We start from the raw sequence: 14,270 nt of genomic DNA on the forward strand, positions 1-14,270 counted from the left end.
CAATTTTTTTCTTTCTTTTTTTTTCTTTTTTTTTTTGGAAAGAGTATATACATTTTTACATATAATATTAATATTTTCACTACACATTGACATAATAGGATTTACCGACAGCTGACACTCTCTTGCATAGCAGGAGAGGTCATATTAAATATTCAGCTTTTTTGGCTATATACATAATACTGCCAAGAAGTGAATTACTGAACAATATTTAGTTTTAATATAAAATAGACTGACATTATACTGCATATGTTGTAAGTAACTAGGTGTTATTAAAGCTTAAGTCTGCTACTGTGTATGCTATTTGATATTTAATAAAGGTTGACAGTTTAAGCACAAATGTATATTTCTATATTAAATTCCAATGGTCTTCATATTATACTCTTGGGTAATATGGTATGTTTATTTTAAATGAAAATGGTTTTATGTGTTTTATAAATATTTTATTTTGGAAACTTAAATCAGTGTGCAGTGTATACTGTAGTGAAAACAATACAGACAATAGACAAATTTACTTTGAGAGCCATTATTTACAGTATTAGGTCTTATCCACACATAGCAGCATTGCTGCAGAAAATTTCTACAGCATTTCCGCTTAAAGTAGCAGAAAATCTGCCATGGAAAAAACGCACCATTTCCTGCGTTTTTTTACTGCAGAAAATAGTGAAGATTTTGCTGTGTTTTTTTCAAGCCTGTGTATCGTGATATCTCCTCTGAAAAACACAGGAATTCAGTCTACCTTCTGCAGCAGGAATTGAAATGCTGCGGAACTAAAAATACACACCGCAGGGCAGTTTCTGGACTGAAATTTTCCGCAGCGCATGGATCATTCACAACCACTTCTACTGCGTATTTTCCGTCTGCAATTCCGGATGGAAAATACGCAGCAATTCCGTTAAGCCTTTGGTATCTTGCAGTAGTACCCCATATATTCATACCGTGTTACGCAGGATGTTTATATTTGTTTTTTATAAAGGGTGTCCATGACTTCCAGCAGTTACAATTAAAAATAAAAGTCAATTTTCTTTGATCTGTTTTTAAAGGAGTTTTAAAAATAAGTTTCATATTTTAACACCATGTAGTTTATACGTCCAAAATTTTGTGCTGAATAATTTCTTAATATATCTTTATAGCGGTCAGAACTCTGTTCTTTTTTTTTTTAAGAGCTCTAAATCCCGTGCAAAGACATTTCTTTAAAATATTTTGTTCTGGCTGCCTGCAGCCACCACTGGAGGGAGCTTAAGGGCGTACTGCATTTACTTTATTGAGTTCAATGTACACTGTTTTCAGACTGACACAAATGTTTGTTTTCACAAAATTTGCTGCTTCAGTTTTTATAGTGGCAATTTGCATTAACTCTATATTGTTATGAAGAGTGATCAGATGAATTTCATTTAATTGCAAAATCATTCCTTGCCATGAAAATTAACTTAATCGCAAAAAAAACATTTCCACTGCATTTCAGCCCTGCCACAAAATAACCTGCTAACATCATTTCAGTAATCTTCTCCTTAGCTCAGGAGAAAGTGTTAATGAGGTCAAGGCAGCTGATATCACTCTGTCGTGCTAATTGAATTATAAGAGCAGACTGTTGCTTTAAAAGGGGATGGTGCTTGAAATCATTATCTTCCTTTGTTAACCATGGTAACCTCCAAGAAAACACGTGCAATCATCATTGCTTTACAAAGAAAGTCAATTGTAGGGTGCCAAAGAAAGTCCAGAAAGTGGCAGGACCATCTTCTAAAGAGACACCAGGCAGGTGTCAGCGAATCTGCACGCACAGTGGGGCGAAGGCTTTTGGAGACCGGCCTGGCGTCAAGAAGGGCAGCAAAGAAGCCACTTCTCTCCAAGAAAACATCAAGGACAGACTGACATTCTGCAGGAAGTACCAGGTTTGACTGGGGTAAAGTTATTTTCTCTGATGAAGCCCCCTTCAGACTGTTTGGGACATGTGGAAGAATGATTATCTGGAGAAGATAAGGTAAGCGCTACCATGAGTCCTCTGTCATGCCAACAGTAAAGCATTCTTAGACCATTCATGTGTGGGGTTGCTTTTCATCCAAGGGAGTGGGCTCACTAACAATCTTGCCGAAGAACATTTCAATGAATAAAGAATGGTATCTAAACATCCTTCAATAGCAACTTCTCCCAACGATCCAGGAGCAATTTGGTTATGAACAATGCTTTTTCCAGCATGATGGAACACCATGTCACAAGGCAAAAGTTATAACTAAGTGGCTCGGTGAACAAAAAACATTGAAACTTTGGGTCCATGGCCAGGAAACTCCCCAGTTATAAATCCCATTAAGAACCTGTGGTCAATCCTCAAAAAGTTGGTGGACAAACAAAAACACAGAAATTGTGATCAACTCCAAGCACTGATTAGGCTCGAATGGGTTGCCATAAGTGAGGATTTGGCCCAGAAGCTGATATTCAGCATGCCAGGGTGAATTGCAAAAGTCTTGAAAAAGAAGGGTCAACACTGTAAATATTGACTCTTTGCATATACTTGATGTATTTGTCAGTAAAAGTTTAAAAACGTATGAAATGCTTAGAATTGTACTTCAGTATACCATATAAACATCTTACTAAACTTTTGGTCAGGACTGTATAATGCAGTAGGCTCCTAAACTCCCTCTAGTGGAGGCTGCAGATAGTTAGAATGTTATGTTTAAAGGGGTTTTCTGCTGCTGCAACTGTTATAGGGTGGGTACCCACTTGCACATGGATGCTTCGTTGTTCAGATGTGTAGTTTCATTGTTTTCAGCGGCAGTCACGTGACCACATCAGCACTGCAATTAAATGGTAGTCAGTGGTAAAGACCACCTTTCACCTACGTTACCGGGCTAAATAGAACCCGAATGGTCGGCACGTCACAGAAGCATGAGACCTCAGTACATTCCCCTCCGTGCACCCTTGAAATGTTTGGTCCTAAAAGGGATGGGTTTGGGCTATGCTGCTGAATGGTGAGGGAGGTATTCAGGCATTGTGGATGGAGAGGAGGGACTTTGGAGAAAAAAAACTCACTGACCTGCCCACTTTATTGGCCCGACACTGAGAAACAGAGTTTCGTGGTCACGTGACCTTGACGCCTTTAAATCCATGTCTATACATGAGATTTGTAGCTATACATCATAAAAATGTATCAGAGATATAACTGCTATAAAGACAAATAAAGAAATTAATCTGCATTAAATTTTTTACCTATTTAGAGAAGAAAGATATATTCAAAACCAGCAAAAGTAACAAATACAAAAACTGGAGTCATTGTGAAAAGTTAAATGTTTGACATCAAGAGTATCATAAAAGTATAGTTTGGGATCCAACTATCATGGCCTCAATGAAATGCGAGATCAAGGATGCCTCAGTCCTCATTTGCAGAAAGGTGGCTGCATATGCAGTCACTCTCTATTGAAATATAAAATTGGAAAACCCCTTTAATTATGAGCAGAATGAGGAATTCCAGACATAATCTGGAATTAAACTGGAGTTGCATGTCAAATGACTAGCCAGTTGTCTACAAAGTTAAGTCCTGAGCTGAAAGCTGCCTATCGTTTGGACTGTCAAATGCCAAATCAGAATATTGAAAGGCACTACTGAGCACAGGCGCGGAAGCTGCGTCTTTCTTAACTTTGATAGCTAAATAAAATGTTAAAATGTAGAAACCTTTTAATCTTTTGGCAAGACAAATTGGCATGAATTAAAAATACTCGCTGTGGCTCTCATAGATGATTTAAGTGATATCATCTGGTAATATAACATCTTTTTATGACAAATTAGTTTTTTACTTGGCGCATACAGGCCTGTCACTTGCTCCATTCATCTCTAATTGTTTTGTACTTAAAGGCATTTTCTTTAGTGAGTGTTCCTCATTTTCTGAAATGTACCAACAAATTTCCAATTAAAACAATTTGGAATCTTTATTCAAACTGAATTCTAATATAATTGTGTTGTTTTGGTTTGTACTCTTCATTTAGAGACCAAATTGTACAATAGGGGAGAATAGCTCTGTACTTATGGCACCTAACAGTGTCTATATTAGCTACGGAGATACAAGGTCTTAGCGGGCCGTCATACCACGCCCTGCACACAGCTTTGAAGACAGCTTAAAGAGGCTCTGTCACCAGATTTTGCAACCCCTATCTGCTATTGCAGCAGATAGGCGCTGCAATGTAGATTACAGTAACGTTTTTATTTTTTAAAAACGAGCATTTTTGGCCAAGTTATGACCATTTTTGTATTTATGCAAATGAGGCTTGCAAAAGTCCAAGTGGGCGTGTTTAAAGTAAAAGTCCAAGTGGGCGTGTATTATGTGCGTACATCGGGGCGTTTTTACTACTTTTACTAACTGGGCGTTCTGACGAGAAGTATCATCCACTTACCTGCAAACGCCGATGCTGCTGCAGAATCAACTGTAGCCTCTGGTGCCGATGTGTCCTCGCTCGTCTGACACGATGCAGGACCTGGGGCAGGAAGTGAGTGACGTCACAGCGTGATCTCTCGAGAACACGCTGTGTGTCTGCACTGCCAGAAGCTGGGCGTTCTGAAGAGAAGTGGATGATACTTCTCGTCAGGACGCCCAGCTAGTAAAAGTAGTAAAAACGCCCCGATGTACGCACATAATACACGCCCACTTGGACTTTTACTTTAAACACACCCACTTGGACTTTTGAAAGCCTCATTTGCATAAATACAAAAATGGTCATAACTTGGCCAAAAATGCTCGTTTTTTAAAAATAAAAACGTTACTGTAATCTACATTGCAGCGTCGATCTGCTGCAATAGCAGATAGGGGTTGCAAAATCTGGTGACAGAGCCTCTTTAAATAAAACACTAACATAAAGTGTGATACTATTACTTTTTTTTTTTTTTTTTTTTAATCCAACAGTTCTCGGAATGTGTTACCTCTGTTCAGTCTACTTCTTCTGGTTTTATCAATTTCCCCGTTATGTTTTTGAGATAGTTGTTAGACTATTAGAATTTCCTGATTTTTGGTTGCTGGATTAAAATATTTTTACTGTATGTAGCGAATTACATCACTAAACATCATATTATATCGCTGAACGCTGCCAGCCTTCCCTTCTGCTCTGAGTGACGGCTCTTGCAGCCAATCAGGGCACCGCTGAGTTGTCACACACATTACGAAGATCCCTAACCACGTCCAACTATGTAGGCTGAACAGTTTACATTTATGTGCATACTTTGTATAGTACATTGGTGACTGAATAACCAAATTATATAATTAAATTATAAATGCTGAAATATTTTCCCACCAGTGAAAAGTCTGAGGAGCTGAGGTATCTTCCAGTTTTTTCTTACCACTACTAGATATACTATAACTTGAGTGAATGAAACCTTCATATTTATAATGATATTGATCATAATATAAAGCAGTATTATTTAATTCTATAGTCTACTGTATGTAGAAAAGAAGTGTTAGTCTTTAGTTTTAACTAATATATCAGAGGTTATTTTTTTCTCTTTCTTATTAAACTTTAGTGCAGAGAAAAACGATCTGTTCAGATTCCTGGGAAGCCTATGACAACTGCCGATCAGGAAAGGACATAGGGAGCAGGCTGTAGATGACAACGGCATGAGGATGATGGGGATCTCAAGATTGCCACCATGCAGATAAGTATAACTTTGAGGGTGAGTAGGGTACCTGACGCTTTGAAGATATGACAATTTACTATCTCATTTATATGTCTGTTATTGGTTCAAAAATAAATAAAGGAATGACACCTACTGTTACTTATTAGGTCATTAGTTAAATTATTTATCAGAGCAGCATAAAAGTCTGTGTAACTACATTTCTTCCTATTGTCCATATTAAAGTTGTTCAAGTATACTCAGGATATTTGTCACCACATTTTCTCCATATCACAGTTCAACCAAACATCTCAGAAATAAGAGAGAACGTGACAATAAATTAATTATAAAGAACAACAATGCAATAAAAACGCAACTTGATTATCAAGTAAAGCTTAGGGAATCATAATTACTGATATCATAGTGATAATTCAGTTGTCTATGGAGATTTGTAGGTCAGGATAATCTTGTGTATCCATTTTGCATAATAAGCCACTCTAACAAATATAACTGGTCTGTTTTGGGCAGCACAACCACGTCCTGGTATAATCACACCTTGTACCATATCTGTCCTGTTTTCCTCACAGACAAGAGGACCACCATAATCACGCTATAGAAAGACAAAAAAAAAAGAGATGCAAATTAATATAACAAGCTTTGGGTTAATAAATTTTTTTTGTGTTATATGATGTAACTATTAAGACATCATTAATTTACCATTTACTAGATAAATGATTCATTGACCTTATTAGATAGCTCTCTACAAAGCATAAATGCGCTTATTCTTTAAATATTAATTTATAATTCTCCACATTACGTCTATTTCACAGATTTTGTCCTGTCCTATTCTGTTATCACAAAAGCATTTCAAGATTAAGATCCTTTACTTTTTCTGGTTTTACCTCATTCCAACTTTTTGGGTTGAATTAGTCTAGTTATACCTATAGAGACAGAAGTCATGTTCCGAGAGGTTGCTCTGCGAGGACGGCTCCAACAAAAGGAACTTTTTCATTTGAATACATATCTGAGCATCATACATTAAGGCCTCATGCACACGAATGTATTTTTTCTTTCCGTAAATACTGGCGTAAATACGGGTCCTTGGTCACGCGTATTCGACCCATATTGCACCAGTATTTACAGACCCGTGCCCGTAAATACGGGTCCGGTGTCACCAGTATTCCACCCGTATTTACGGGCATATTTTCGATGCAAAATTGCACTGCACTAATCGGCAGCCCTTCTCTATCAGTGCAGGATAGAGAGAAGGGACAGCCCTTTCCGTAGTAAAAGTAAAAGAAATTCATACTTACCCGGCCGTTGTCTTGGTGACGTGTCCCTCTTTCGACATCCAGCCCGACCTCCCTGGATGACGAGGCAGTCCATGTGACCGCTGCAGCCTGTGATTGGCTGCAGCGGTCACATGGGCTGTAATGTCATCCCAGGAGGCCGGACTGGAGGAAGAAGCAGGGAGTTCTGGGTAAGTATGAACGTCTTTTTTTTTTACAGGTTGATCTATATTGTGATTGGTAGCCACTGTCCAGGGTGCTGAAAGAGTTACTGCCGATCGTTTAACTCTTTCAGCACCCTGTACAGTGACTATCCCCTGACGTCTCCTAGCAACGCTCCCGTAATTATGGGTGCACACACGTAGTCACTCGTAATTACGGGAGCCCCATAGACTTCTATGGGCCTGCCCGTGCCGTAATTACGGCCTAAAATAGGACATGGTCTATATTTTTCAAAGGCCCGGGCACCTTCCCGTAAGCATAAGGGGAGGTACCCGTGGCCAATAGAAGTCTATGGGCCCGTAATTACGGGCCGTAATTGCGGCCCGTGATTACGGGCGTTTTTACGTTCGTGTGCATGGGGCCGAATTAGTACATGATTTAATTAATTTGTTAATTAGAATTTCACAGCAATAGGAGGGATTGAGAAGAGTCACCCAGTGAGGGACAAGGGGTAGGCTGCAGTAGGTTAAATGTTGTCAGGAGTGGACTATAATGGGGTAGATTTACTATTCAAATTGATCCAAAATTCTGCCGAACATGCTGTGCACCACAGTTATTAACTGTTTTAGACACCGTTTGTGCAATGCTCAACAAGGGGCGTGGATTAGCAGGAAAGGGCTCATGGTCTAGATAAAATGGAGGCATGGCTTAAAATGTGTCGACTGACGCCACAATTGTACCAAAATGTTGCCACAAAAAAACTGGTGGAAACTAAACCAATCAAGAGGCGGTATAAGGAAGTGTCTAATATGTCTAAAAATATGCACCAAACTTATCATACAGCATGCACCACTATGATAAATTTAGCACATCTTCTGACTGTCTTTTCTTAGTTTTCTAAAACTTAGACAGCATAAGTAAATCTACCCAATGTTTTTTAGCACATGCACCCCACAGTAGAAGAGGCTAGATCTAGACATCAATATATACTGTATATGAGGTTTAGGGTAGAGAATGAATATAAAATATGAAGAGCAGCCAGAGAAGTCTACAACATTTTTGTCTGTGTCACGGGCAGGTCTTTTAAGTGGCAAATGTCACAACAGTCTGTGCAACTGCTTTGCAAAAGTTTTTTGCCACAGTTATGGACAACGTGGTATAGTTTAGCAGTTATGACACATTCCTCAGTTGATGGATGCGGTTTTGGGGAGTGTGACAGTAGCATTTTCTGGTGAATATGTATGTATAGTGCTATGTGCTCCTACTACACACAATTGAGAGTGTAAGCAATGTGGGACATTATCTGGGACCAAAACATATCAGCAGATTTTGTATATGTTAAAAATTAGGTATATTGCAGATCACTGAATCTTTATTTTTTTTAAGCTATAATGGCCTACTTGATGGTCAAAGTTTAAGGCGCCATTCTGTGCCTACAAGTTCCTGAGATGTAATTGCAGCACTGGTCGAAATAGAATGTCTGCTTGATATTTGTCAGGTGATATTGAGATAAAAGAGAAAGTGCACCACTCATCAAATGCTATATCCAGTGTAGCGGTCTGCAGTGCTGGATCTAAAGCATTGAGAAATATAGCCTCATTTTTTAATAGGAACCCTTCCATGCTTTATATTAATTTCAACAAATTTACAGCTAAAATGTGCACTTACACAGCTGACCTTAAAGAGGCTCTGTCACCAGATTCTCTAACCCCTATCTCCTATTGCATGTGATCGGCGCTGCAATGTAGATAACAGTAACGTTTTTGTTTTTTTTTAAAACGTTCATTTTTGGCCAAGTTATGAGCTATTTTATATATATGCAAATGAGCTTTGAAATGGACAACTGGGCATGTTTATTTAGTTATGTCCAACTGGGTGTGTATTGTGTTTTTAACTGGGCGTGTTTATGTGTATGACGCTGACCAATCAGTGACCAGTCAGCATCATACACTCATCTCATCTCCATTTAATTACAAGAAGCACTGCGTTCTTACTAGAACGATGTGCAGCCAGATACACAAGTGTCTCTGATTAGAGATGAGCGAACCGGGACAACCGAACCCGGTTTCGGTCCGAACATCGGGAAAAGTTCGGTTCGCAGTGAATCCGAACTTCACCGGGTTCGGCCGAAAGCGTTTTGACCGAACCCGGTCAAAAATATTATACAAATCGGCAGCCACTTGTCTCTCTCAATCACTGATAGGGTATGTGCACACACACTAATTACGTCCGTAATTTACGGACGTATTTCGGCCGCAAGTTCCGGACCGAACTCAGTGCAGGGAGCCGGGCTCCAAGCATCATACTTATGTACGATGCTAGGAGTCCCTGCCTCGCTGCAGGACAACTGTCACGTACTGAAAACATGATTACAGTACGGGACAGTTGTCCGGCAGCGAGGCAGGGACTCCTAGCGTCGTACATAACTATGATGCTAGGAGCCCGGCTCCCTGCACTGAGTTCGGTCCGGAACTTGCGGCCGAAATATGTCCGTAAATTACGGACGTAATTAGTGTGTGTGCACATACCCATAGAGAAAAGAGGCTGCTGATTAAAAATAAAATAAAAAGCATTTCATACGTACCCGGTTGTTGTCTTGGTGACGAGTCCCTCTTCTTCCTCCAGTCCGACCTTCTTTTCTGACGCGGCAGCCTGTGACTGGCTGCAGAGGCCGCGGCAGCCTGTGATTGGCTGCAGCGCTCACATGGGCTGTAACGTCATCCAGGAATGTCGGGCCGGATGTCGAGAGAGACGCGTCACCAAGGCAACGGCCAGGAGACCGGACTGGAGGAAGCAGAAAGTTCTCAGTAAGTAGGAACGTCTTTTTTTTTTACAGGTTACTCTATATTCTGATCGGAATTCACTGTCCAGGGTGCTAAAACAGTTACTGCCGATCAGTTAACTCTTTCAGCACCCTGGACAGTGACTATTTACTGACGTCGCCTAGCAACGCTGCCGTAATGACGGGTGCACACATGTAGCCACCCGTCATTACGGGGCCTCATGCACACGACCCTAAAAACACCCGTTATTACGGGTCGTAATTACGACCCGAAATAGCGGGCCCATAGACTTCTGTTAGCCACGGGTACCTTCCCGTTTTCTCACGGGAAGGTGCCCGTGCCGTTAAAAAGATAGAACATGTTCTATTTTTTTATTTTACGGGCCGTGCTCCTATACTTTATAATGGGAGCATGGCTCGGAAAAACGACCGGCTGCCCGTGGACAGGTCAGGATCCTGTTTCTTTTAAATGCTGCTGGGGAACCCGCTTGATCCACTATATAAGGCTGCACTACAGTGCAGCATTTAAAAGAAACAGGATCCTGACCTGTCCACAGAGTTTAAGGCAGCACAGAGTATTTCAGGAGATGAGCGTGCAGATTCAGTGCTGCTGTGAACTCTGCTCTTACCATTACGTAGCTCAGTCTGTTACCTCTCCTCCTCTCCTGTCCTCAATAACACCTTCACATGATTGGGAAGTCACCACGTAATGGTAAGAGCAGAGTTCACAGCAGCACAGAGTATTTCAGGAGATGAGCGCGCGGATCTTGTGCGGGGTGGTGACTTGCGGGGTGGTGACTTCTGTGTATTCAGAATCCTGACACTTCTGAATCTTTTCTGTGAGATTGCAGCAAGTGAAACAATATCTCGCGAGATTACGGAGCTAAACGAGATTTTGTTGAGTGCGATATATATATATATATATATATATATATATATATATTGATATATATATATAAAGGAGAAAGCAGCACTCACAAAAGAACCATTTGAACGGGTGCCCAGCAAAGCGTCCTGATCCTCGGACAATATGTAAAACACAGAGAAAGAAAAATTTGCAGCACTCCGGTGTGAACAAAATGGTGGTTTATTCAATCCCAATACAAAAGCGACGTTTCAATCCTACAATAGGATCTTTATCAAGCATCCTATTGTAGGATTGAAACGTCGCTTTTGTATTGGGATTGAATAAACCACCATTTTCTTCACACCGGAGTGCTGCAAATTTTTCTTTCTATATATATATATATATATATCTTGATTTTCTTATTTGAGGCCTTTTTACAATAGTTCCTTTCACATTTCCTGGATGCTCCTGATCTTTGATGATCCTGACATTCTGTGAAACATGACAGATAGAGCAGCTATGCTAGAGACATGGCTCTATCAGTCTCTTTCCCTTATTTATAAGCTGATGTTCTTTTTATCTGGAAAATTACAGAATATGATTTTAATACTATTAATAATTAGATTAAAAGCTATATAACCCTTTGAATGGCATTTTTTTGTTTTTATAAAAAGGTCAGTCAGTGTGATTAGTGCAACTTTATAAATAGTTTTTACTTTTTATACAGAGCAGCTGTATAGTTCGCTGTGACCTGAATCTGTTAGTCCCACAGACCTGATGGGTTCAGTGTCAGCGGGTCCTGCGTGTCTCTGACACGCAGGATTGAGCTGCTATCGATCACATCTAAGTTCATAATGCAGGACCGACTTTCACTGAACCCGTCAGTCCCACGGACCTGACGGGTACAGGATTTAGCTAATGATACAGCTGTTCTGTATAGGGAATACAGAGCAGCTGTATCTCAAATAGCAAAAAAAAAATTAAGAAAAACTTTATAAAGTTGCACTAATCACACTGATGACCTTTTTATTTGACATTCAGAGGTTTACATAGTCTTTAATTTATGTCTGGTAATATCAGACCTGGTTCCATTGCTTTTCCTCTGCTGCAAGGATCATCTATATTTGATTTGCTTGTTTTTACTTTTTAATTCTTGTGCCATTTTTTTGTCATCATATAAGAAATAGAGTTCTTCTACAAAGCTAAGCATTTCTTACATTTTCCTCTCTTTTGTCGTTTTGTCAATTTTTTATTTAAAGAAATAGGTATTTTAATATGATTATACAGTGAAAAAACTAAAACTAAGGAAATTAAACATCTGCTTGTGTCTGAACATCAAGAATGATCAAATAAACGTGATTATTCCAAATGAATGTTACTCATTTCCTTACCTCACAGGGTGCAATGTTGGCAGTTTCATTAATGGCACAAATTTCAGACTCATTGACTGTAATCCTCCCCTTGTGATATTCACTGCATTTTTCATTTCCTACAATAACCATTTTCCCATGATGAAGCTGCCCGTCATAATTGTTTGCTAGAAAATAACAACTTTATTAACAATTTTCCATAATAAATGCATAACACAACAATTTATTCTGTAAGTGTTATACTTTATAGCTTAGAAGTCCTTTGAAAGTAAGGAAAGCTTATTTTGCACAATCTCTCACTTAGGCTAGATTCAGATGAAGAAGTGCAAACTCGGACGTGAAATATGGCCGTTTTTCACATCTGAGATGCATCCGTGCGTGACCCAATTTCACGGATCCCTCATAGACTTGAGTCTATTAAGGGATCCGTGAAAACAAAAGGAAATAGAGCATGTCTTATTTTTCCAAGGACCCTTCACACAGTCCGTTAAAACAACAGCCGTGTGAACGGCTCCATTGAAATGCATGCATCCATGTGATGGCCGTTGTTTTAACGGCCATCATAGGGACATATACTACAGTTGTGTGAACAAGCCCTAACTTAAACAGCAAATATTTATATTTCGGAATTTCCTTATAAAGTTACTGAAAACAGCCTAGGCGAATTAGGGTCTGTTTACATCAGTGTTACCCTTCCGTTCATGGGTTTCGTCAGACCTTTCCGTCAGAGGAACCCATGAACATTAAGGCAAACAGAAACTATAGCTTCCGTTAGCATTACCATTGATTCCAATGGTAATTCTTAAGTTGCAAATGGTCTCCGTTTGTCTCTGTTCTGTAAGAATTCAGTTTTTTGTAGCAGAAACAATAGCGTAGTCGACTATGCTATGTTTCCACTAAAAAAAACAAAAACGGAAACCTTATGGAACGGAGACAAACGGAAACCATTTGCAACTGAATTATTACCATTGAAATCAATGATAATGCCAACGGAACCTATGATTTCCAATTGCCTTTCCGTTCATGGGTTCCTCCGATGGAAAGGTCTGACGGAACCCATGAACGGAAGGGTGATGCTAATGTGAACACACCCTAACATAGATCTTCTCATATAAGTTAAAGGGGTTATCTGCTTTGGACATTGCCTTTTGTTAGAAAGATTCCCTGACTATAAGGGGAACACAGGGAGTTCCATTACTAGGGTCCCCAGCAATTAGCTGTAATCTGTGGGGGAACATGGCAGCAACTGTTCAATTCCCATGCAGTGACATGACATGAAGCATTGCACAGTTCTCATTGAAAACAATGGGCTGTCTGTTTAATACACAGAGACACCAGGTCCACCAGAATAAGAGACACTTTTGGTAGCCACTCTCGCTCTGGCTAATAATCTGAATGAGCGACTCTCCTTTATTAACTCAGAATTCCATGATAAGGTATTTGAAAACATGTTAAAAACACAGTATTTGAAAACAGACAAAACTTTTAAGGTCAAAATTCCGAACTGGTGCTATTTAACTGGAAAAGCTAGTAAATGTTTCCTAGAAACTAATCACGGAAAATACTGAATCAAGGCACTTTATAGTTCTATAAAGTAATTTTACGTATTTTACAATTTTCTGTGTAGAAGGTAACAATTGAGCATCAAACTTGAATGTAAAGATTATAAATGTTTTCATATTGTTTTTAACAATGTTCCACTGACACAATAGTACATTGACACTAATCTAATACACAGATATGGTATTACTAACAGGTGGTTTAAATATGCTTTATAAACATGCTACATTTAAGTAAAGATAAAAGAATATAGCTTTAAGCAACAATATATAATACTGTCATTAACCCCCCCCCCCGCACAAAAATAATTAAATATATAAAAATATCTTACTTCCTGTGTGTCCCCATCCATAAACAGCACATACTGTTTTCTCTGGAATTGTGCATCCATAATTCGGCAATTTAATTAGCGCAACAAACTCATTAAGCACTGCTGATCTGAAATAATAAAAATAAAATTAATTTGGAACAGGTAATCTATAAGCCATATAAATACCAAACCATAACCATTTCCTTAATGTTTGTGCATTTATGAACAGTTAAATCTACCTACAAGGAGTTTAAATGATCAATCTAGAAGTAAAATAAAAACAGTCCAAATAAAGCGTTACATGTAAAACAAATATGCAATGCCTATTTCACACTAAAATATCAAGTGTTGATGAGATTTGTCA

General features: G+C 39.1%; 1 protein-coding gene across 1 annotated transcript in view; it reads right to left on the minus strand.

The window, feature by feature from the left end:
- Positions 1-5,473: 5,473 nt before the first annotated feature.
- HGF (hepatocyte growth factor) overlaps positions 5,474-14,270 on the minus strand; it is a 125,512-nt gene continuing 116,715 nt past the window's right edge. The window contains exons 16-18 of the mRNA XM_075855074.1: positions 13,928-14,034; positions 12,058-12,203; positions 5,474-6,196 (exon numbers count right to left, since the gene is read on the minus strand). Coding sequence (XP_075711189.1) covers positions 6,026-6,196; positions 12,058-12,203; positions 13,928-14,034 — 424 coding nt within the window. The 3' untranslated portion in view covers positions 5,474-6,025. The remainder of the gene's footprint in view (positions 6,197-12,057; positions 12,204-13,927; positions 14,035-14,270) is intronic.

The sequence above is a fragment of the Rhinoderma darwinii genome, chromosome 3 (genome assembly GCF_050947455.1).
Source record: "Rhinoderma darwinii isolate aRhiDar2 chromosome 3, aRhiDar2.hap1, whole genome shotgun sequence".
Taxonomy (NCBI): domain Eukaryota; kingdom Metazoa; phylum Chordata; class Amphibia; order Anura; family Rhinodermatidae; genus Rhinoderma; species Rhinoderma darwinii.